Source organism: Sceloporus undulatus, chromosome 2, assembly GCF_019175285.1.
Source record: "Sceloporus undulatus isolate JIND9_A2432 ecotype Alabama chromosome 2, SceUnd_v1.1, whole genome shotgun sequence".
In the NCBI taxonomy this organism is placed as follows: Eukaryota; Metazoa; Chordata; class Lepidosauria; order Squamata; family Phrynosomatidae; genus Sceloporus; species Sceloporus undulatus.
Genome location: NC_056523.1, coordinates 154,967,824 through 154,991,916, shown reverse-complemented (window position 1 = coordinate 154,991,916; position 24,093 = coordinate 154,967,824). Strand labels below are relative to the sequence as shown.

The following is a 24,093-nucleotide window of genomic DNA, read 5'->3' as shown; positions in this document are numbered from 1 at the left end:
GCAAGAAATTATGAAATGCAGGGACAAAAGGACATAGCTTCAAGTATGCTGAAGAACAGGTGAATCAAATGATATAGGTAGAAAGTGTATAGTTGAACTAATCTCTTGCAAGGTTGGGTGGTGTGATCCTACTGTGTATCCAATCTGTTCCTCATAAGCAGTTCCTAGAATAGTTCAGATAATTCTTGGCCTGGAGTTACTTAATGGTGTTGACTATTTGAATAAAATTAATTCTGCAAGTTTTTTAGGATTTTGTTTTGTTCTGTGGTTGTTGTTTTTTGTTGTTGTTTTTGTTTTTGAGCAAGACTTTGGGTCCTCCTGATTCAGTTCATGATGGAGGCAAGGAAGGTCAAGAGTGCATTTGTTTTAGCACTTTCAACCAGTATAGTTCAGAGGGCTTTGACCTATGTTTATCCACAGTCCATGTGTGAGTTAGGAATAAGTGTGATTGTCAATCATTTGGCTTATTCACAATGCTTATTCTCCATACTTACTGACAATATATATCCAGAGGGGGAAATATGTCAGCCTGGAAGTCATTGACCCTAATCAAAGCCTTTAGCTCATACTGAAAACCTACAAAACTGTGCATAAAAGAAGAATGCTGTGCTCAGGCCACTGCCTCAGAATGAAACCAATTCCTTGCATGACAAACTACCTAATCAGGTCTTCTACTACTACCGAGGGCTCTTATACCCATGGTGAAATTGCTGTTTACATTGGCATATATATTCAGAGCCAATTCTCAAAACCTTTGCATCAAGACATGGGTAGAGCCAGGATAGTCTGTGACAAGCCACTTATGTAATATTCTGCGTCTTATAGTCAACACAGACTGGTTGCCTCTTCAAATCACTTCACCATCATTTTTAAAAGAAGCCCCTATAACTACAATGAGCAAATTCTCTTCTTATACTCACCTGTCTCCCGCCTTAATGTTCCAGCAACTTCACAATTCCCCAAATACTACCTAGGAGATGGGGCTGGTCTTAACATTAGGCAGAATGAGGTAGCTGCCTCAGGTGGCAGATTCTAAGCATTATATTGTTATTGAATTGTTAATTTCTGCCAGGAATGGGGAAGGAGCTTAAGGGATTTTGTGCATCACATACCAAAACAGCTTAGTTGGAACAGCACCTAAAATACCCAAAGCCCACCAGGATTTGGAGAGATGTATGGGGGCTTTATCTGTTCCTTTGCTTTGGGAAATAAATTCTCTCAGGCCAACACTACTGAGAGGTTAGATTTCCCACTATGGTAAACATTATCTTCAGTAACTGGTAAGTATCCCCTGAGGCTAGGAATTTGGTAGAAGTGGCCAATGGTCTCCACACTAAATGACACATCCTTTAAGATAAGAAATAATCTGGCTATGAGCAAGTCACACTCTGCCAGTTGATATTTATATACCACTCAAATAAGTAGATGCTCAGAACATTGAAAATTTATATATCTCTCATGCACACAAACTGATGTCAGTGTACTCCATAATGATTAGGTAAAGGTAAAAGGTATTCCCCATTGACAAGGTTGTCAAGTCGTGTCCGACCAAAGGGGGTGATGTTCATCTCCGTTACTAAGCCAAAGAGCCAGCGTTGTCAGAGACTACTCTGTGATCATGTGGCCAGAATGATTGCACAGAATGCTGTTTACCTTCGCACCGGAGTGGTACCTATTTATCTACTTGCATTTGCATGCTTTCAAACTGCTAGGCTGGCAGAAGCTGGGACTAGTGATGGGAGCTCACCCCATCATGTGGCACCCAAACTTCGAATTGCCAACCTGGCGATCTTGCAATCAACAGAGTCAGCATCTTAACCACTTGAGCCACTGTGTCCCTCCATAATGATTAAGCTGAAATAATTGTAACCTCTTGGCTCCATTCTTATACACATTAATACTGAATAGAACCCTACAATTTTTGTAAGCATGCATTCCGAAGATAAATGGAAAATACTCTGTCCTATGAATCTGAGAAGACAGTCAAAGATCATTACCACGTGAACAAACTATATTAAATCTGGAGTGTGCAATTGCAATATGTGCACCCGGGCTGGAGTTTCCCCATTCACCTCCTTTCCCCAGCATGTGAAGAGTAAGTTTCCTGAGCTCTGAACTTTCCCTCCTCTGGCAGAGCATGAATCTTTCAGCAGTACAGCTCAACCTCCAGCTATAGAGCTGGAAACCAAATTCATACTTCTGCCGTGTGTTTATGTGTTGTGTGTGTCTGGCAGCACATTTTCCTCCAGCCCCTTGCCTCCCTCACCTCCAGGCGGTAAGAGAAGAAACAGAAGCAGAAGGCAGCCAGGCAGTTGCTATGGCACCTGACTTTTGGATTTTTAGCTTTAGGAGGGATGTTTCAGGCAGTTTACAGAAAACACGGTTCCCCAGCTTGTAAAAAAAACCGAGCCCATTTGATACAAGGGGGGAAAGCAAGCGACTCTTTTGCCATCTGTGTTTCTACGGTGGTTCTATCAACGATGGCTTACAAAGTGACACATTGCTCTGGGTGCCATGGCAACAGCATGCTGTGTGGAGGGAGGGGTCCCAGCCAGAGAGGCTCTGTGCACTAATGGCGAAGCACCACTGACACCTGCAGGCAGGGGGAGGAAGTACTGACCCTACACTCAGGCTCCACTTTAGAGTTGTGTTCATTCCACCACCACCACCACCAATACACACAACACACACACCCTACACACACACAATGTGCTTTATAACATCTGGGCTCTACTTAGCAGGTGGGGCCTCCTGTTTGAGCTGGCTCCTACGATCCAGCTTGCTCATAACCTGGGTGATGTCCACAACGGTCGCTGCTTCTTTAGCCTTGGCTTCCTCCTCCAGTTGCTTCAAGATGACTGGGCTGGGGCTGGAGCGGAGGTGTTTGCGAGCAAATGGATTATTGGAGCTGAAAGGAAATAAGAGGACGAGAGAGAAAAACAGAGGGTTACTGTGCTTGACAGCGAAAGGCAAATATATCTGGAGGTGGCTGGAGAGTCAGGGAACGTAGGCGCTTTTTTGAGAAACCACTGTGTGCTGATGGATTAATCACTGCCTGTTTACAAAACCAATTACCCTGGGATAACATTCTCTAAACTCATTGATTTGTTTATCCAGACAAGAGATGAATCAAAGGGTGGGATGGAATTCAAAGGGAGACAGCAACTTCTGGTAAACTCAAGGGTCCTCATCTCATCTCTTTTTTTATCCTTAAGTTGAGGCCCATTTTAGGTAGCTGGTTTGCAGTACATATGTTGGCGTTTGTCACTGCATGCACACCAGTGTTTCATGCTTCCAGGAGGGTAGCCATGTTAGCCTGGTATACCAAAAACAACTAAGAGTCTTCTGGTGACTTTAGGACTAACAAGTTTACTCAGAAGCATATCATGAATTGTGCTGCTGTTCATAAGCGCTTATGTCAAATAACATTTGTTAACTTTTAATGTGCCACAGGACTCTTTGTTGCACATTACAAACCGTACAAGAAATATTTAAACCCTAAGCAATGTATATATTTCTACAGAAAAATAAGTGATAAATGGTGCAAAGCCAAAAGAATGGTCTTTGGAAAGAGGATTTACACATTTTGCTGGCCGTTAGCTAACCATCCGATCAAACTCAGGTCTTAAAATATCTTGGCTTATTTTTCAACTAAATTTTTCCAGGAAAACTCATGTGGAAATAATGAAATCTGTGATTGCTAGAACCATAGATACTATAGCTATGTGGTACACTAAAAGTTTACTATGCTAACAGTGATTTTCTGATTGTTTCTATCTTAAAACTTTTGCAAAGTAAAGTGGTAGGTCAGATTCACCATAAAGCAGATTTAAGGAGCTGGAGTAATTCTTAGGATGCAAAACTATAAATTTTGCAAAACTATTTCTAAACATTTAGCTCTGCCTCCTAGTACTTCAAAACCCTTGAAGGACAGGCTGCCTTCATCAATATGAGGAAAGTGACTGTCATCTATCAAAATTCTATATTGCAAAACTAAAGACTGGGTTACCCAACATCAAATTTTTAGATTTAGATTTCCAGGATCTTTCCCAGCTGATATTAAATTTACCTTAATTCATTTCCATGTGGCACTGGAAATCTGAACATTATCATAATGGAACCTCTTATTTGGCTACGAGTACTTTCCCTAAGTTTAAGAAAGCTTTCACAGCTATTTGTTTTGAAACTATGCCAAAGACTATGAAGCCAGATGCTATCAAATGCTGATGGTACAGAATGCAGCAGTGGAGATTTGGCACTGGAAGATTCTCGACTCCACCATATATTTATATACACACATTCCAAATTATTCTCTATCCAGGTGCTACTATAGCCCATTTAAAGTTATCTATCTAACTTGCTGACACAAATGCTCATGTAACCAAGAGGGTTTCTCTTTATGCTTTGGCAGTGAGTTGGTGAATCTGTTCCAAATTTAAGCCTGAACTTTAATTATCCATAGTGCTGAATCTAATTTGGAGTTCCCCATGTATCCTCAGAGTATATGGGGAATAACTGAAACAGATCTAAAAAGAACATGGCAGGATGTGAGAGGTAAGGGGAAAGGCAGCAGAGAAGTGCCACTGCACTAGCTCTGGTCCATTTGCATGACATTAGATACAATCCTCTGCCCAAGAAACTGTATGTTCATTTTGCTGTACAAATTGACCGATCTTTGAGTGGTCCAGCTCTATTGCCATCCAGCAGTAAGGGCATTCAAGCTGTGAAGCTGAGCATTCCAGTTATGCAGATAAGTTATGTAACATTTAAAAATTAATGTATGATGTATACATAGTATAAAAGACAGATTAATATCAATGGTGTAGTATGTAATCTCTTACATTTGAACTCCTGCCCCATTTTTTTTATTTTACAAGATGAAATGGTCATCCATACTTTGATTCAAATTTGCTAGTCCCTCGGAGTGTGGTGAGTCTCCTTTGGAGGTTTTTAAACAAAGGCTGGATAGCCATCTGTCAGGTGTGCTTTGATAGTGAGTTCCTGCATGGCAGTGGGTTGGACCAGATGGCCGTTGTGGTTTCTTCCAACTCTGTGATTTTATGATTCTATGAAATACCACCTGGCTGAAGGAATCCCTATTTTCTGTCAGCTGCAAAAGTTCTTTCCTACTCTCCCTTTCACCCCTTTCTTTTCAAATTGTTAACCTGAAATCCCATTTTGACAAGTTATGATATAAAATCATCATGATGTTTGTATTTCACCAATTTCATGCATGAAATGTTTCTTATGAACAAAAGAGCAGCAGGTAGCTGCTCAATAGATGGTAAGTAGCAGCTATGAGATCCAATGAAGGTCTATGCACAGCTACATGCATATGAGAAGTAACCACTTATTAAACTAGTAAGATCAATGTGACAATGACTTTACTATTGAAGAATCATTATTTGCATTTATCATTTTCAACTTCACTTACAAGGTCAAAAAGGTTTAACTGCAGTACAGATGCCCATGCCATATTTCAGGGACGTAGCTAGGATTTTAGGAAGGGGGGGGGGGTCCAGACTAAGTGCCACCATTATAATGGGGCTTGAGTGCGGCGGCGCAGCAGCACACACCATTCATTTTTCTAATGGAAGGGGGGGTCCGAACCCCCAGATCCCCCCCCTTGGCTACATCCCTGCATATTTGAGATGTCTGTTATTTTGTTCTTATGGTTTAACAAGTATGTACATATGGGGGAGAGAGACAAAATTAAGGCATTGCTGTCCCAAATAAGAATTCTCTACCCAAGACAATTTCCCCCCCTTCATTTCCTAATCTTCTAGAATTACAGTATTTTAAAATATCAGACAGAAAGACACACAGTTTGGAAACCCCAAGAAAAAGAGAAGGCCAAGTTACCAAGGGAATGGGGACACAGAATATATAAAGCGTTCTCAGTGTGAATGATCCTCAGTGTCTCACTCTTTGCAAAGTTAGCAATTTGGGGACCTAAGGAAAAATACATTGGGGGAGCAAAATTCTTATTGGGGGAGAAATGTGCACATTCCCCCACCCATAGATACTCCCTGGTTATCAATAACTTTGCTTGATTCAAAAGAAATATAAAACAGCACTTCATGTGAAACACCTGCCTGCCTTGCACATCCTTCATTTTAGCATAATCAAGAAACTGCCTGGAGTATTAATTATATCCAAATCCATTGACTAACAAACAAGATTTCATGTGGCAAGGCTGGGGAAAAAAAACCTCACATAGAGGGCAGTGAACAACAAAGGATAGTGGCACCTGAAAAGTGCACTGAGGATGGCCATTTTTGAGCTGCAAACTGCATAAATTTCACACATGTTGCAGAGCTTCTCAAAATGAAAGTCTGAAATTGGCATTTGCAAACTCCTTGGAGCCTTTTCCAACTAGCAGTGGCATCTCTGTGGTTGGTATCACCTAGTGCCCCCTGGCCACCCAGACCTCTGCTGAGGGGAGCAGCACTGTGGCCTCCAGAGCACCTGTTTAGAGCTTGAGATGGCTGCTTGCCCAGCAGCCATGCGGACTGTGAAGATACCACCTCCCCCTCAGCAGCAGGCGCTGCTGAGGGCTGTAGTGCTATGGCCTACAAAGGACTGTTGGGTGAGCAGGAAAGAGAGGTGACACCCTTTCTCATTTGCCCAGTAGCCACACCAGTCCCTCCGAGTGCATTGCCCTACCAGGTGTACATCCTTCTCTGATACTTGTTTACTCAGAAGTATATTCCACAAAGTTTTATGGAGTTTTACTCCTAGGAAAATATGGTAGAGGCTTGCAGTCTGACAGTTTAAAGCCTGCTTCAACTGTTTGCTACATGTGAACTAGTGTCATACTGGGGTGGGGTGGGGTCCCTGACCCAAACATGCACTTGTAATGGCATTCAGGGATCTGTACGAGGGAAGCCGTAAACTGTCTACACTCCCCAGTGTTTCCTCACTTCATGTTTAAGCAGTCACATTTACCTTTCACACTTTGTGTGCTTAATGGAGGAAACATATTTTGGCACAGCAAACCTAACTTGACACAGAAAATATGAATCAGCCTCCAAATAGTTGGTTATAAAGCACTCAAGCCTATATTTCAAACACATGCTTAATCTGATTTCTCTCAAATCTGGTTTTGATTAAACTGTGGCAGTTCTCTGTCTAGACAAATCTTACACGGATTAACTTGAACTCTCCCTAGCTCAGACAGATCCAAGTCTTAAACTCTCAAGAGGAATCTGAATGTTATCAATAGTAGATGAGAACCATCTCTAGCCCAGCAAAACATTCAGATGATCTTTTAAACCTATAAATTCATCTTGATTGATATTGGTCATTCTAATGGCTATCATCAGGGCCACAATACCTTTCTCCACTGGGCTGTCTACACAGCCAGCAGCAGGCCTGTGCCTTTACAGCATGTAGGATTTAATGCCCAATGGCTACAAAGTGGTAGGCAGAGTTCATATGGGAAACAAGGGGTGCACTTCTATTTCAAATCTCTCCTCTGCCACAAACTCACTGGGTAATCTTTAGAGATGTCTCTGTTTCTTAGCCCTAGCCAGCTCACTCTGTAAGATGAGGATAATGCCTACTGTACAAAGCTGTAAGGCTACTGAGAAAAATGCATGCAATACTCATTGGGGAAAGCCTTGTTGTTCTTATTGCTTTAATTCTTCATGATGCTGTAATCTTCTTTAGGACTGAATTAAAATGAGAAGTGGTATGCATGCATGCTAGACATTTTATTATTTTTGTTGTTGTCAGCTGTGTGCTATCAAGTTGTTTCTGACTTTTGGAGACCCTAACGCAACCCTATAAAATTGCAATATTTGTTCAGAGGGTTTTTTTGCCTTTGCTTTTCTCTGAGGCTGAGAGAGTGTGACTTGTCCAAGATTACCCAATGAGTTTCCATGAGTGAACAGTGATTCATAACCTCGTATCCAGAGTCATAGTCCAACACTCAAACCACCATATTGGCTTGCCTTTATTTTTGTCTATGCTCTAAACAACAAAAACAACTCAACCTACCACTTTGGGGCAAGGTGCCTCTTCTGCTCAGACAACAAGTCAATTTTGTTATGGCTACTTCTGGATGTCAGTAAATCAGCCACAGAAGCCTTCACAATGGACTACTGTAGGATGGTTCCCATGACAACAAATAGTACTACAAGGTGCAGCTATTTCTGTTTAGCTATGCTTTAAAGTACCATCAGAAGAGGAGTTTTTATTTTAGTGGTTACCGCACATGTAAACTGTTGTTAAAACAAAATATTTTCCCACAAAGACCAATCTATTCCTTCCTGACAGAAAGCATCTGTGCACCTCACTCGAAAAGAGAGTTATGGTGTGTTTCTAATAGGGATTGAAATAATATTTGGCATTATTCGGCTGAAAAATGGGTTTTCTGATATTCGGAGATTCTGGATGATAAGAATAAGACAGTGGCAAGAATTCTTTCACTTGGTGTTTGCAGATCTTGAAATATTCTGGGAAATTATTATGAACAAGAATATATGTAGGTTATCGTTGCTGCTGCTGCTGCTGTTTTGTGTTAAAAATGTGGAGATTTTATCAAAAAACAGTTTGTGGTGGGAAGGGAACAGGGTCCAGATAGCCATGTATTTTTAGTGTAAGGCTGATGGTTTTTTTGCACAAACCCTAGCAATTGTGCACAAAAATATATAGTGTTTCTTTCAGTGAAAATGTCTTTTGTGCAAAAAATGCCACACTTTTACATAAAAATACTATTTCCAAATAATTTCCTGAATCATTTCCTGAATCAGTTTGGGATGTGTGAATACCAGGAGAATACTGTACTGTCATTTTCTGGCAGTTGGGAAAAAAATCTGTGGAAATTATTAATCTTTACCTATGTAGTAAAAGAGTCAAATAGTCACACCCCTTAAGCCAGACATTTTTTTCTCCCATGAAAGATGTACTTTAAATTATGCAAATATCTAAATCACATCCAATTTTCTTCAGGTCTTGTATTTTGTTGTTAGTGCCCTCAAGTATACCAGCACCAAATAACACATAATTAAACCTCAACTGACTTGCCTTTTTTTCACGGCTTCTTGTGGTACAATTGCCTTGGACAACATTTCTTTGTATACTGGAGACTTTAAATAGCGACCATAAGAATCCTACTGGGAAGAAGAAAAGGAAACTGGTGGTTATAGATTACAAGCATCCTAATTAAAATCATCTCTCCTTACAGCTGTTTAGGAGTCAAAGAGACTGGGAGTGGGGGAGAGGGAAGAACAGAATTTCACCCAGTAATACAGGAGAACATCTCTTCTGCACATTAAATATGTATGCATTATGGAAACCTGTGGCTAAATTAATGCTCATGTGGTTAGAATTTACAATGAAGCTGGGGCCAATTAAGTCATTTTCTCAGATACCACAGCATCCAATCTAGAAGGGCTAAGTGTACCAGAAGCCCTTCACTGCCATTTTTAAAGTACAGGTTTTAGAATGATAGGCCTAAATCAAGTTGTTCGTTGCAATTAAAATAGACTCACTGAATCAATGGTTAACACGGTAAGTCAACATTTATGTAAGTTCTGTTGATTCAGTGGGTCACAAGTGGATTTACACTTACAGTTGCAAATAAGAAATTGGAATTGCCTTCTTAAATGTTCTGTGGTATAAATACTAGAGGTCTGTTACTCGAGCTGGTAGTAGGAACTATTACTATATAAATAGGTTTGCAGGGCACATCCTATTATACTGTAGATGGAGCTGCATTAATCAACTGAAGTAGGATGGTTCTATCCTTGGACATGGAAGTGCCATGGAACTAGGTGGCCTACTAAATGTTTTTTGGCTGTATGAATCAATTAATCTGAAACATTCAGAATGACACAAAATGGCAATTTATATATTCAGGTAATTGCAATTCTTGTTCATAGATCAGCCATAAGGCAAAGAAGGAGGTATAATCTAGAAAGGGAGACCCTAAAATTCTAGGGAACTGCTACTGAAATCCAGAACTTTAGCTTTGTAACCTTTGGTGAAAATGTCAAAGATTACCACTTCATTGAATGCACTGAGGGCCCTTAATTCTTAGATGAGCACATTTATGCAGAAGAAACACACCAGCCAGTTCCTACTTTTTCACATAAGGAACTGAAATTGTCTTTTTTGTTGTTGTTATTTTTGCATAGTCAAAATAAGGTTTGAGCCAACTCTACAGGGAGCTGTTCAAAGACTAGTTTTCTGGAATGTGTTTTCTTCAAACACACGTGGAACTCACTAGTTCATTCACTTTTGGACTAAATGCAAACACTCTACCTTTAAAAGAATTTTGTTTTGGAGTTATAGTGATGTGACTTAGCTGACCATGTGGATTTATAAACAAAATGACAAACCTTTTTCATCAGCATATAAATGTGAGTCTGTGCAGCATCTAAGACATAACGATGTGGGTGTTTGAGGCCTCTGACTGTGATGCCCATAGTAGTACCATCAATATTGATCCAGCGTCTTGCTCCTGGTGCCAGAAAGGTTCTGCAATTGAAAAATAAGGTAAAAAAAGAATTCAGACAAGTTCTTCAGGTACCAAGGTAAATCTAAATGTTCTGCTCCCCATCACTTTTTACCAATGAACCCAAAGCTTGAGGATCCCCTTTGCCTTAAATGTTCTTATCTGTCTTTGTTGTGCCAACACAGTGTTGTTTCAGGAGATTAAGGGCTGATTACATTCTAGGCTCCAGGAGACTGAGGAGGATCCCTTGGAAACTAACCAGCTGTGATAAAACTGCAAAGTACTTTGCTGATTTTTTAAAAAAAGTTGCTTATCAACTCTGACTTACACTTGGATAGCAAGTTCTGGTGAAATGATAGCAACTGTTTCTTCGAGTTTTGAGAAATGAGTTTCAAACTGAATATATTATTTGGAAGACTGTGGCCACTACTTGTTTATTAAACCTGTGTACATCCTGACTGATAAAAGCAGCCAGGAAATAGCTAGCTAATGGTTGATGGAGGCTGTGAATACTTCTTTAAAAGAGTAGTCATAGGCCCTCTGCTTAAAAAGAAAAAAAGAAAGACAGTGAGAGTGGATGGCTTCCATATCACTGGAGCAGGGAATCTGCCTTGGGTTTCAGTCCAAATTTAAAGGAGCTACTCAAGGTGCTGAACCCAATTAAAAAACAACAACCCCAAAACAGGTCCAGTATCCTGGATGGCTTCTTTAATGTTTGGACTGAAGTCTGGAGCAAATTCACCATGTTACTGACATACCTATTGCAGAAAAACTTACAATCTTTTAAAATTGTTTTGCGCTGTGTGTGTGTGTGTATATTTTATTTTGTTTTGTTGTGATTTTATTGGTCTTGATGAAGTTTTATTTTTATGTAATTCTAAAATTCATTTTAAGGCCTTGATGGGGCATATAAATGATACATAAATACTAATACGATTATATAATAATGGCCTAATAGTGTACTAATAATACACTTTGAAGACACCCAGTTTCAACTGATTTCAGAAGATAAGTTAGGTCAGGCTTGGGTAACATTTGGATAGGGAACCACCAGGGAACACCATGGATCTCCTGGTAGTGCTGTGAAAGAATCCTACTGAAAATGCTCGAGATCCACTGCTTCTAATCAGGGTGGACAGTACTGCTTTAATATAATGCACCTTCCTATATTTCCAGCATTAATGTAGTGTGGACACAACCATCCACAGAAAACATTAAGAATCTCTTCTATAGCTTTCACTGATATTTTAATCAGGCTGTTATAAAGTCTTGCCAATGCAAAAGTCCCAGATCCTGTGGCTAACCAAACTTTCTAGTGCTAGAAAAAAACTGCTAGAATTATTTCTCAGGCTGCATCTGCACTGCCTCTTTAACTGTCAGTGCTATGAAATTCTGGGAATTGTATTTTGTCAAATATTTAGCCTTCTCCATCAGAGCGCTCTGATGCCACAACAAACTACAATTCTCAGATTTCCATAGCACTGAGCCATGGCAATTAAAGTGTTTTCAAACTGGATTACTTCTGCAGTGTGGATGTTGCCAGACACTGTTGAATATCCTGGCACTGGTTTCCATGTAAGTATGCTACTGATTAGATTTCTAAAATGGATTCACATGTGATTTCACTTTCAAGTTGCTTCTTCATATATCTTGTGGCAGGGGTATATGGGCAATAAATGAATCCTCTATCCAGATTGCCTGGATTATCAGTGCTTTACAGTCTTCTCCAAATAAAATATTACTCTGTCATTCATAGTTTATTTTTTATATAAACAACACTATACAGAAGTTAATAAAAGACACGAGGAAGAATTTTGTAACTTTATACTATGCTCACTTGTAAATTTCTTCTGCTTTCTCTTTCACCTTAGATTGGTCTCCATATTTTAGATCTTCACAAGCTTCCCAAAAACCCAAATTCTCCCCTGAATTAAGAAGGAAAGAGAAATAGTAATACATTATATAAAATCTTCTAAATAAATATCCAGAACAGAATTGCTATCACTCTCAGTTGGCCAAATGCAAAAGAAGACCTTGATTAGTTTTCTGGGAGAAGGAAGATCAGTAGAAGTAGCTTTTCTCACCTCACCACCTATGACAGTGTTACCACATTTGGAAAAGTAAAAGGAGAGGCTACATTTATTGACTGACTGATTTTAAAACATCAATTGCTATGATGTCTCTCGCCTTAAATATCCTATAAGGTAAGAGGAACCACCACTCCTCATATGAATCACTACAACAGACAAGATAGGCCTTCCTTGTGGCTGAAACCATTCTGGCAATGGCTATGGGGCAACTTTCTCCATTCCACCATCTTCCTCCCTGACAGGTCTTCTGCGTGGGTCAGAGGAGGATGACAGCTCCAGTGACAAAGGCAGCGGTAGCCTTGCTGACCCAGCTGGAAATTGTTGGGCCACTGAGTAACCTTCACAGGACTGAGGCTGGCTGCTTTGGGGGCTGCTTTCCTTCACCTCACTACCTGAAATGTTTCTCTTCCTCCTCCTCAGAGATTTACTATCTGATTACCCACTTCACCCCCATTCCTGACTTCGTAAGGAAATCCAGACATTTTAAAAACCCACCAAGGCAGGAATTTTAGCTCTGACAAAAAGAACATGTCCTAAAAAAGGATGACATATGGTAACCCTAAACTATGATAAGCTGCCTTATCTAGAATTCACCCTTCTACACAAAATATTAAAATATGGGAGCCCTTTAATCTAGTCCCCTTATTTCATGTCCTTTTTCTTTAAATACTGTAAGTGTAGGAGCTTTGCATTTTTAAGCCCTTTTGATATGACACAAAAGGATTATATTCTAAGTTAACGGGTGACTTCTTCCATACCGAGGCTATCCGTAAAAGCTATAATTGACAGAACTATTCCCTTTTTTGTGGATGCACTTTTACTTCAGATCACCTCAACTACTGCAAAAGGAGAAAATGGTGTTCTGCAAATGAAATTCATCTCGGCTAGCTGACTATGATATCTATGTCCTCCAGCACCGTAAAAGTAAAACCAAAAGAAAGAAAAGTAGGCACAGTTTCACACCCACCACTAAACTCTTTCTTCAGGAACAGCTGGAAGTTCTGGCGGCCTTTGGGATCCCGCATCAGCTCACTAAAATTCAAGGCCCATCTCTCCACTCGTGCTTTGGTGGGGATTTCCACCCTGAAAAAGTTTAATTACAAATAAGTGGTTTGAAATCAGTTTCTGTGAAACTGAAACTATTACCGGTAATCTATTCTCACGTTTTAAGCCTATAACACATATCCCAACTGAGCTGCAAAGAGATTTTTCCACATTTTTTGATACACTACAGTAAACTCCTAAGGTAAGGCCACTAAAATAATTAATTTTAGTTGCATATGATAGGATTACTGTAATGAAAGATTCTGCTTTGATTCATAACACATTTGCTTCATTTGAACTGGTACTGGCCACAGTGCTCTTTATAGAACTTGAAAATAGTGCATTAGAAGTACAGTAGAGTCTTGATTAACCAACCTTCAGTTATTCAACCTTCTGGATTATCTGATGTCCCATGCTTCTTCATCAGTGTGCATGGGACGTCGGATAATCCCCTCCCTTCCTCCTTCTCCCTTCCTTCCTTCCTTCCCTCCCTCCCTCCCTCCCTCCATCCCTCATTCCCTCCCTGGAGGAGAGGTCAGGGAAGGAGGTTCAAAGCCACAAAGGAGAGATCTGGGGGGGCGCTCAGCCCAGGCCTATCCTCCGCGGCTTCGTTGTAGGCCTGGGTGCTCAGCCCAGGCCTGTCCTCTGCAGCCGCGGAGGAGGGGACTGGGCCAAGCACGCAGCCTCCAAAAGGAGGCCTGGGTGCTCAGCCCAGGCCTGTCCCCTGCACCCACAGAGGATAGGCCAGGGCCAAGCACCCAGGCCTCTTTGCAGAGGCTGCGTCCTCGGCCCAGGCCTGTCCTTCACAGCCACAGGACTAAGGTAAGCAGGGAGGGAGGGAGGGAGGAGGAGGGGAGGGAAGGCGAGGGACTTTTGTCCCCAATGGCAGTGCGGGTGCGTGCATGCTGTCATTGGGGGCAATGACCCTCTGGATTATCCGACATTTTCAGTTATCCAACTATCAGTTGGCATTTATGTCAGATAATCGAGACTCTCCTGTAATACTGTTACATGTAATACATTATTAGGGAGGTAAACAAGGACAAACAGTGCTGTCTTTGCAAAATAATATAATGACTTCCAATAGGGAGGATTTAAAATTATTATTATTATGATTATTATTAGCCTTTATTTATTTATATAGCGCTGTAACAAGGTGGCTTGGAGATGCAGAGGGGGGGATGTTCTCTAATTGTCACATCAAAACAAGGATCCCACACTACTTAAGCACAGCACCACTATGCTATTACTTTTCCAATCACCACTCACACTTATTTTCTCAAATAAACAGCAACATGGCAAAATATGATGTTGCATCATTCTCAGACCATCCCAGGAAATGTGAATGGCCAGTGGCCACACTTCCTGGAATGGCCTGAGAGCAGTGCATTGCTGTATCATCATATTTCATTGCTCTGTTCTCCATTTGAGGAAGGAAATGTGAATGGAAATTAGAGAAGAAGAAGCATGCGGGGTCCTATGCTTTTATGAGCACTGAACGGTACTTATTTTAAAGAATTGGAAGGAACAGTCGCTGACTACTTTACGTAATAGTTGAGGAGGTAAATGCCAACACTACTGCCCTCTCAAAAAATAATTAATGCAACAAGCAACATACATTTTTGTTTTGAAAACTGGAATTGCAACTAATCACTTTGCAAAATTAATGTCCTGAGCTCTTGCTCTATCATATTATAAATGTCTGTTCTTTATTTTACAAAGAAAATCATATTACATCTGAGTGTAGCTAGTAAACAAGAGAAGATCTCATCAATATGATTGCAAGGTTTCTGTCCTTTTAAACAATGCTTCTCCCTTTAAAACAGGAGTGCATAAAGGGTGGCTTTCAGCAATTTGGGCTTCCCATTCCACAAAAAAATGGAATTAAAATGGCAAGTAGCACCCCCAGAACCTTGTTGTGCAATTTGCCTTTAAAGCTGTTTCTCCCCCCCCCTCAGGTCTCTCTGGGCAAGAAATATTTGTTTTTGTCCACAACCATCCACCACCAGCCCTTTATAATCTCAGAAGGATCAAGAAAGAATACTGGTGCTTTACCAGCTGCTCTTTCAGTTCTGACATCTTGTTTGAAGAATAAGAAAATAAGACCAAGAGACCAGGAGGACAATAGGAAAAATCAGAAAAAATCACGAGAGGCACCCTACCACTAATTATATCAAGTAAAACAGAAGAGCAAGAAGGAGCGAGTTATTCATAAACAGCTCCAGATTTTTGGGGGGAAAATCACTTGAGGGTAAATATAATTCACAAACTGATGGCAAATGCAATACATACAGCTTTGCATTGAGCTCCCAAAAATCAACATCATCTGATTCCCAGGGGTTACTGGGGAGGCATCCCGAAATTATGGGGTCATTGGAGCAGAACTGGTCACAGTACTTCACCATTCTGAAAATATTGAAAATGAAAACAGTAATATCATTCACAAACAATAAAATAACTGAAGTAGTAGCAAGGAAATTATGAACATAGGTCATGGGTGTGTTCACAACATGAAGAATATTTCAGCACTATTATGGAACAAATTATAACACTGAATCTCACACCTACCCTTCTGGTGATTTTGTACCCACCATTTCATGAATTCTGTAACAGTAAAACCAACCCCCTGAGAAAGCTTGCTTCAGACGTTACTATGTTGGAACTTAACATCTGTGTACAAGTGTGGTATGAAGACATGGAACACTAGAAAAAACAATAATGCTAGGAAAGGTAGAGGGGAGAAGGAGGAGGGAAAGACTGCAAGTAAGACGGATGGACTCAATCAGGGGAATCAGAGGCATGGGTTTGCAGGGACTGAGTAGAGCAATAGAGGAAAGGAAATCTTGGAGGTGTCTCATCCACAGGGGCAACCTGAGGGCAGTTAACAATAACAAAAAGCCAAGTATGGAAATCATAAGCACCTGATGCAAGCAGACATGTGTGTTGCTTAAAGACAAACATAATATCAGGAGAACTCAGGGGTGTCACTTAGTTTCAAGGCAGCCAAGATTTGGGGCTCAAATGCACACCAACGATTTGAACATGGAATGAGTCCTCACTCTTGCCTTTTCCTCATGTTTCAAAATGATGCTACCTTTATAAAAGTGTGGCAAGAGAATCTTATTTGTTTATTCATCCTTCAGCTATTTTTTCAATTTTTAAGTGAAAAATATTCTGTGAAGAAAGAGGAGGGGGGGTTGTATGTGTGAAATGTGGGGGGTAGAGAATCAGCATCACATAACACCAACTACTGTTTCAGACTGTAAGAAACTATTACAAAGGACTTGACTGGGCATGCTTAAATCACACTGATTTTTGGGTTCCAGTGTCATAGAGTTTATATGATTGTTCCCATGGCATTCTGGTACAGAAAACAGTGGCTGCAGAACTGAGCACCTTGCAACAGTAGTAATACAAACAACTATGACGAGCTCTTTTTTTCACCTTCAGCCTTCAGCCACTTTGTCTTCTAAGTCAGGGAAGGAACCCTCCACTGATCACTTTGCCCACTGTTCGGTCAGTCTGCACAGGTTGTTTATTTCATTTTTTTAGCAAACCATCAGAAATAAGAAAATAAGAAAATAAAGCTATGCTGAAATCACACCCAGCTCTAATTGAAACTGGGACTTCCTGCATGCAAAGGATGTCTCCGAACACTAGACAATGCCCCTCCCTGTGAGATGATCATGAGACACAATTCCCATATGTAAATGTGACACTTGTTTTTCCTTCATATAGAAGACAGACAGGCAGCCTGTGGGCTGCATACAGCCTGAGTGTGTGTGTGTTCTTTTATGGTACAGCAAGTGATCTGGCCATATCAATATCACTGCCAGTTTCACAAGAGTCATCAAGGATTCTGCCTGGTTCTTATGGGAAGCTGGAGAGGATGATGCTCTAGCTGCCATACCCTCAGCAGTTACCTCTCAGAGCCCTGCTGCTAGAACATACAATGATGCAGCAATCAGGTTCAGAGGAGCAACCACTGAGACACTGGCATCTGTAGCATTTTCTTGTCCAATTTGTCATAGCCACTAGGGAGGATCCCAGCAGGGCAACTAGAGAAGAAGATCCCAAAGTGTGTAATCTTCATGGGCATCATCCAGGGTAGAGAAAAGGGAAGCACGTGTGTCTGTGACAGAAAGAAAAAGAGAAATTGGGGAGAACATGCATCTATGTGAGTGCAGGTCTGTATGCCTCAGTGGGGGAAAGGATGTCTGTCATTGTTTAGTTAGGGGAGGTATCTGGTATGTGTGTGTGCACAGAGGGACAAGGATATGTGCCTATGCCTGTGAAGGTGCATGGATATAGAAAGGAAATGTGTGTGTGTGTGCACGCATGGAAAGATAGGTGTGTTTGTCCAGTATTGTCGATTTGAACCCTGGTTCTACTCATAGTCAGCTCTACTGATCCTGAAAGTTTTTGTCACCACCTGAAAAAGATGCTCACTCCTTAAGGAATAATAATAATCTATGTCATTCCATCTGAAATGAGAAAACAAGGCTTCCAGTTCAGTGGGTGCAAGCTCAGGACAGGGATCACCCATAACATTCCTATTTCTAAAAATAATGGGGTTGGGGGCAAAGCAGTAGCAACAGCAACTATTGAAAGCACTGGATTTTTGGCTTATATACTCAAGGGCACCAAGGATGTCAGAACTTACGCTCCCAGAGAGACAGAGGATTTTACTCTAGTCTTCATAATGGCCTGCTGGTAGTACATGATCTACAAAAGGACACAGTTCACATTTTGTTAGTAGGGCAGCAGAAACCTGAGTAAAATCCACACCCACTGAAAAGCTAGTATTATTTTTCCAAACACATGGTGTAACTCCATCCATAAGGAGATGCTTATGAGAATGCCCAGAAGCCAAATTCCAGAAATATAAGCACTTGAGTAGTTTCTTACATAGGAACTGTGAGACATAAACAAAGCACATATATACTGTGGGTTCACTGCACACCTCCATATTAATATACATATTAAAACACAGTTAAAAAAGCACAAAACCACAGTTAAAAAACAACACTATAAAATCATTAATATACACTCATAAGATACACTCTCCCTGGGTATAAAGCTGAGGCTGTGCCTGATAATGAAATTTAGATGGTCCAGGTTTCAGTCATAAATTTCAAGAGAACATCATCCTAGACTAGTCTTCAACAAAGCAAACGTGTGGGGTGCCCAAGTGCATTAGGGCAGCCCCTGGATTATTACAATAAGACTTTTATATCTCACATCTAGGAATTATACTTTTTATCTTTATTAATGCAAAAAACTATCAATGATTAATACTTATTGCATAGAATAAAAAGAAATTACCTCTCTCCTATAAACATCCATCGTTTTTTTCTGTAAAACAAGGGAACACAATAACAAGATAAAAATGAAAATCTTTCTGTGTATGTTCAAAACTGTATTTGAACAAAATATTTCAGCCCTTTAACAATTAAAACTAAATTCAGACTAACATTTACCAAGATCATCTAGCAAGGAATTCACTGATGCAAATGTTTCCACCCACCATATGATTTTGTTAAGACTTATTTAGCAGATAGTACTGCCTGCTCCTTCTCAGCCTGCATATGTGTGTGCATTTAATTACAGGGTTATTCTAATGGAGCTAATAGAAATTCATTTAGGAGACAGTGATTAGATCATTCAGTCTTACTTAAAGGCAACAGGAACCGACACATTGCAAAACATAAACATTGCAATTAAAAGCCTCCGAAACAATATCTGCTGTGCTTATGCTGTGATTTAAATAGCTCAGATGATGTTATGTGTCATCCACCAGCTAGCAAACAACTGAAAGCTAGAAATTAACTGTGGGCTGTTTGTTCCAGCAGCTTCCTTTGAAGTATCATGCCATGACTTTGTTTGGAATAAGCAGATGGAAACAGGGGAAAGGCACGCCAAACCTAGGCTCTCAGGAAAAGCCCTAACCTTTTTTTTTTGGGGGGGGGGGGGGCTCTTTGGTTTCTGTGACTCACACAAATGCCTGCTTGCCATGTGTGATGGGATCATTAACTGTTACATGAAAATGTATGTAAAAGGGCTTGCATCCCATATATAGGAGGCTCGTTTTGAACAGGACAGTGGCAAAGGGAAGGGCTAAAGAACCCTTTTCTCACTCAAATATTCTCCATCCAAAGGCTACAATCAAGTATGAGCCTGTAAGTGTAAGAACATGGGACTTCTCTTCTACAGTGCATGCAAAGGCAACATCTCAGCACTTACATGGGGCTCCCCCAGTCACTTAGTGACTGGAGGAGGGCATGAGATGGTTGGTGCAGTGTCTAGCTGCCATTTTGCAGCTGGGAGTAAAAAGCAGATGTTGCCCTCCAGGATCTCAGGGGGGCATGAGCTAGGCACTGTAGCACCGCTTTGCACATAGGGGAAAGTACTATATAAGGAAGTACTAAATACTTCCTTGCATGATTAATTTATACTCACATAACTTCAGATTATGTAAGCACATATCACCAACAGGGTTCCTGTTCTCCAAATTGCTGTGCATTCTATGAAGTTCCAAATGGACATGTATGCTTTTTCACACATGGGGAACAGTTAAGCATTACTCCCTTTTCCCTTAAATTATTTTGGTTTGTATAGAACATTTGTGAAAATCGTGCAAATGTTACTCCCTCCCTACATCCAACACAAAGGACCACTGTTTATCAAATGCTTTAGCAAGGGTGGGGAACTGCAGCCCTGCAGTAGTTCTTGGATTTCAACTCCCATCAGTCTCAGCAGGCAAGTCCAGGATGAGGGACAATGAAATCTGCATTCAACACCAACTGGAAGGCTACAGGTCCCCCAGCCCTATGCTTCAACATGCCATTTGTCACACACAAGGGTGAACCATCCTAACAAACTAAACTAATAGGTATATCACCTAAGACAATTAGAGTGCCTATATGTAATTTTCTGTTTTACCCCTTTCAGAAGTAAGGGTAATTAACCCCCATCTCCAAGAAGTACAGTCTTAACTGTCTTGAGTTAGACACTGTGGAAATAGAATGTTCCTTACTTTTCATTCTATTAGGTTCTTGATCTTATATTAGGTTTTTAGTTTGTTATTACTCTGGATAATATAATAGAGTACTGTTTTAACATATGTTTTATTCAAGTATTTTTAAAGTATAATCTAAGGCAACTAGCTGTTAAAACAACTGTAAACATTTTTTAAAGAATAGTTACAGTATTACAGCTAAATATGAAGGCTTATTCAGAGGTACACTATAAGTTTGTCTTGTGACTTTACATGTGTCAGATCTAAATGCATGGTTCTATCATGATGTAATGATGATATGGTGGTAAGATGACATGGTGATATAGGATAAATGCTGGTTTATTGAGAGGTGAATAGAAATCCTGTGGGAAGCCAAGCTTGTGAAACAATGGAAGGGGGGAAATGGCCAGAGGCAAGAGAGATTTGTGGTTTTATGACCCTGTTGTTCTTGCAAGCAGATGAGGGCTGTAAACTAGGGGTGTTCTCCTTCCTTAAGAGCAATTCAATGATAATGCAGGAAAGGAAAGAGGAAATATGAAATGTTACTTTGATCCGGATCAAAGGCTTGGGATCATAGCCGGGGAGGGGGGCTAGATGATGAGAATTCTTAAGTATGATCCAGGGGGGAAACTTTTCAGTTCCGACACAAACCCTGGACAGAGGAACTTCTGTCTCAATTTCTGGAATAAAATATTTTGTTTTAATCACATTAAGACGTTGTCTTGGTTATTGGGAACTGAGTCCACTGATCCTGACAACATGCTAACAGCAGTGACATGTCAGTCAAAAAAGTGTTGAATAACAGTAAATAATATTGTGAGAAACATAAAGGACACAGAGCAAAAGAAGCCTACAGGGAATGTGTGTTGTGTGCCTTCAAGTCAGTTCTGACTTATGGCAACCTTAAGAGGTTGCCAACATGAGAGTCTCTTGGAAAGATTTGTTCAGAGGAGGTCTGCCATTGCCTTTCTCTGAGGCTGAGAGCATGGGATTTGCCCAGGGTCATTTAGTGGGTTTCATGGCCAAACAGGGAATTGAACCCTGGTCTCCAGAATTATAGTCCAATGCTGAAGCCACTATGCTGGGAATACAATATATATAAATACCAATATAAGACAAAACAGTACAAGATAAAAGTATATAGGAAAATATTAACAAGAGCAGTTTCAATTTGAGACCCTCCCTTGTTTCCTGTTGTTTGAGCTTCTCTGTGTGCGCATTTGACTTCTCTTCAGCAAGCCACTGATTCTAAAATGGAAGCTTCTTTATTGTTTTATCCCATTAGAAAGCCTGTAGCCATAATAAAATCCTACAATTCCCAACAATCAGCTAAATTTTAGCATATAACTTTATGCAGCTAATCCACATAAGGCAAACAATTACCAGTGTGTGTGTGTGTGTGCCCCCAAGCCTACTGAGTTAAATTAGACCCACTGTTCCCATTAATGTCCATTTTTCCAGGGTGGCATTTCTTAAATATACAGTACAGTTCTACAAGGAGAACACCGGTGAGATAGCAGAATGTGACTCATATGGAGGTTACAGTGCTTTAATCTTCTACAGTACAATCAGTCAAGGACTTCACAGACAGGAAGGCCATAGACACATCGGAGAAAAATAGACTAGAGAGAAAGAGAAAAGAAAAGATGGGGAAAATGGTTAATTAACTATTTCAGGGAGCAACAAAGTTCTTAATGTAATGGATATTTTAAATGGAATAGTTTCATCTATCTATTCCCGAGATTTTTGCTTTCACCTTTTCTATCAGTTCAGGCAATCACACGTTCTCCATACATAATCTCTTGCCTAAATAGAATACGTTATTGGGTTAGGGCTGTCACATTCATGTTCCATTAGTCAGAGGAATTTATCAGACAAGGGAAATTGGAAGTATAATCCAATTGCAATCCGAATTCAATCATGGGGTTTAACGTTATTGCATGATAGACTACCACACACAATTTCAGGCAATGGGAAGTCAGTCTGAATGCAATCATGGGGTTTAACGTTATTGTGTGATAGACTACCACACACAATTTCAGGCAATGGCAAGTTATTTTTGGGCAATGGGAAGTCAGTTTGAATGCAATTTGAATTCACATAAATTCACTGAACTAGTGAATTCACGTGAATGCGTTATGGCCCCACATTCTTTTCATTCAAAATTAAATTCCTCCCGTGTGATAAACTCCAGAGATTCAAGAATTGACAAAAAACAGCAGCACAGTTCACAGGGTAATGAACTGATTTAGGAATTTCACAAGCTGTTTGCATCTATTTCTTCCATTGGTACAATAACTCATGAATTCAACAGAATTTACTCATTTGACATTGTACACAGAGCTTACAAGTACTCTGAATTAACAATAGGGCCTGAAGGTTATGGACTAGAAAACCATATCACACTGCTTACAGGTTGCTTTGTTCCCTGTTTTCTAAGTTTTTAGCATGCTGTTCCCCTATCTGGGGATCTGTTTACAATAAGAACAAAATACAGAACAGCACAAGAAAATGTAACCATAAACACCAAAAAGAACAATATAAAATACATACAACCACAAAAACATCCCAGACAGCACCCTCACATTTTAGATCTGAACCATCTATCAAGCATCCAAAAATGGATTCTTTAGAGAGAGATGCAAAGTGACACAGTCTCCTCCTCTCTCCAAATAAAGCCTCTCATCCTACATTGGTGCACAACAACTTCCATCTTCCCTCATCTTTGGTTGTGTTACGTGGGGCTAATAGAAACTGTGGTCTCAAGTTATACCTGAAGAGCCACCAGTTGTCTGCCCCTGCTCAAGTCAGCATGCATGTAAAAGTCTGACTGAGTGGTCTATCAAGTCCCACCATTTTTTGTACATTTTGGGCACAGGGGGAGAATTCTTCCATGACTTTTAAATTTCCTATTCACTTTTCAATACTGATATCAGTTGTGATGAGTTCGTCTTTTCACTAACAGGTTAAAGAAAATGGAGCCAAAAAGTAGCAACACATCGCACCCACCCAAACCTCCTTTAGCAACAGATAGGTGCAGCAGACTCTTCCACATGATTACCTATTTGTACAATAAAATTGTTGGTGCCTGATCTAGATGACCATCCCAACAAAGGATCATTCCTCACTATAGGCTGCAAAGTCTTTCACCTTACTAGTCTGTTAATTACAGAGAAGCTGCATTTCCCACCGTTTGCCATTGCTGGGGGAAAAATGGGGCCACCTGCCTTGGTGGGATGGCCCAGTTGCCACGCGGGGGAGCCCCACGGCAAGCCGCCAGCCTCTTCCGGCTCGAGCGGCCCCATAAGCCCCAGCGTGGGGCCGCTTGAGCCATGATTGGCTCTTCTTCGGGACGGGAGGAGGGAGTTCCGCCCGCGCCTGCTGGAACTACAGGTCCCAGTGGGCCCCACAGGCGGAAGTACCCCTGATTGGGTGGCGTCATTCCTAGGTGCTGCCTGGGATTGGCCGGGAGGCGGGTC

General features: G+C 40.6%; 1 protein-coding gene across 6 annotated transcripts in view; it reads right to left on the bottom strand.

The window, feature by feature from the left end:
* Nucleotides 1-24,093, bottom strand: part of RGS9 (regulator of G protein signaling 9) — a 53,261-nt gene that overhangs the window by 13,781 nt on the left and 15,387 nt on the right. For 4 of the 6 annotated variants that reach the window (XM_042449709.1, XM_042449710.1, XM_042449713.1 and 1 more), the window contains 8 exons: nucleotides 18,922-18,951; nucleotides 18,260-18,321; nucleotides 15,889-16,002; nucleotides 13,520-13,635; nucleotides 12,300-12,387; nucleotides 10,347-10,485; nucleotides 9,031-9,116; nucleotides 2,791-2,908 (listed from right to left, as the gene is read on the bottom strand). In XM_042449709.1, the coding sequence (XP_042305643.1) occupies nucleotides 2,791-2,908; nucleotides 9,031-9,116; nucleotides 10,347-10,485; nucleotides 12,300-12,387; nucleotides 13,520-13,635; nucleotides 15,889-16,002; nucleotides 18,260-18,321; nucleotides 18,922-18,951 (753 nt within the window). Of the gene's footprint in view, nucleotides 1-2,790; nucleotides 2,909-9,030; nucleotides 9,117-10,346; nucleotides 10,486-12,299; nucleotides 12,388-13,519; nucleotides 13,636-15,888; nucleotides 16,003-18,259; nucleotides 18,322-18,921; nucleotides 18,952-19,076; nucleotides 20,684-24,093 lie in introns of those variants that run through there. The other 2 variants (XM_042449711.1, XM_042449712.1) reach the window with 2 other exon arrangements.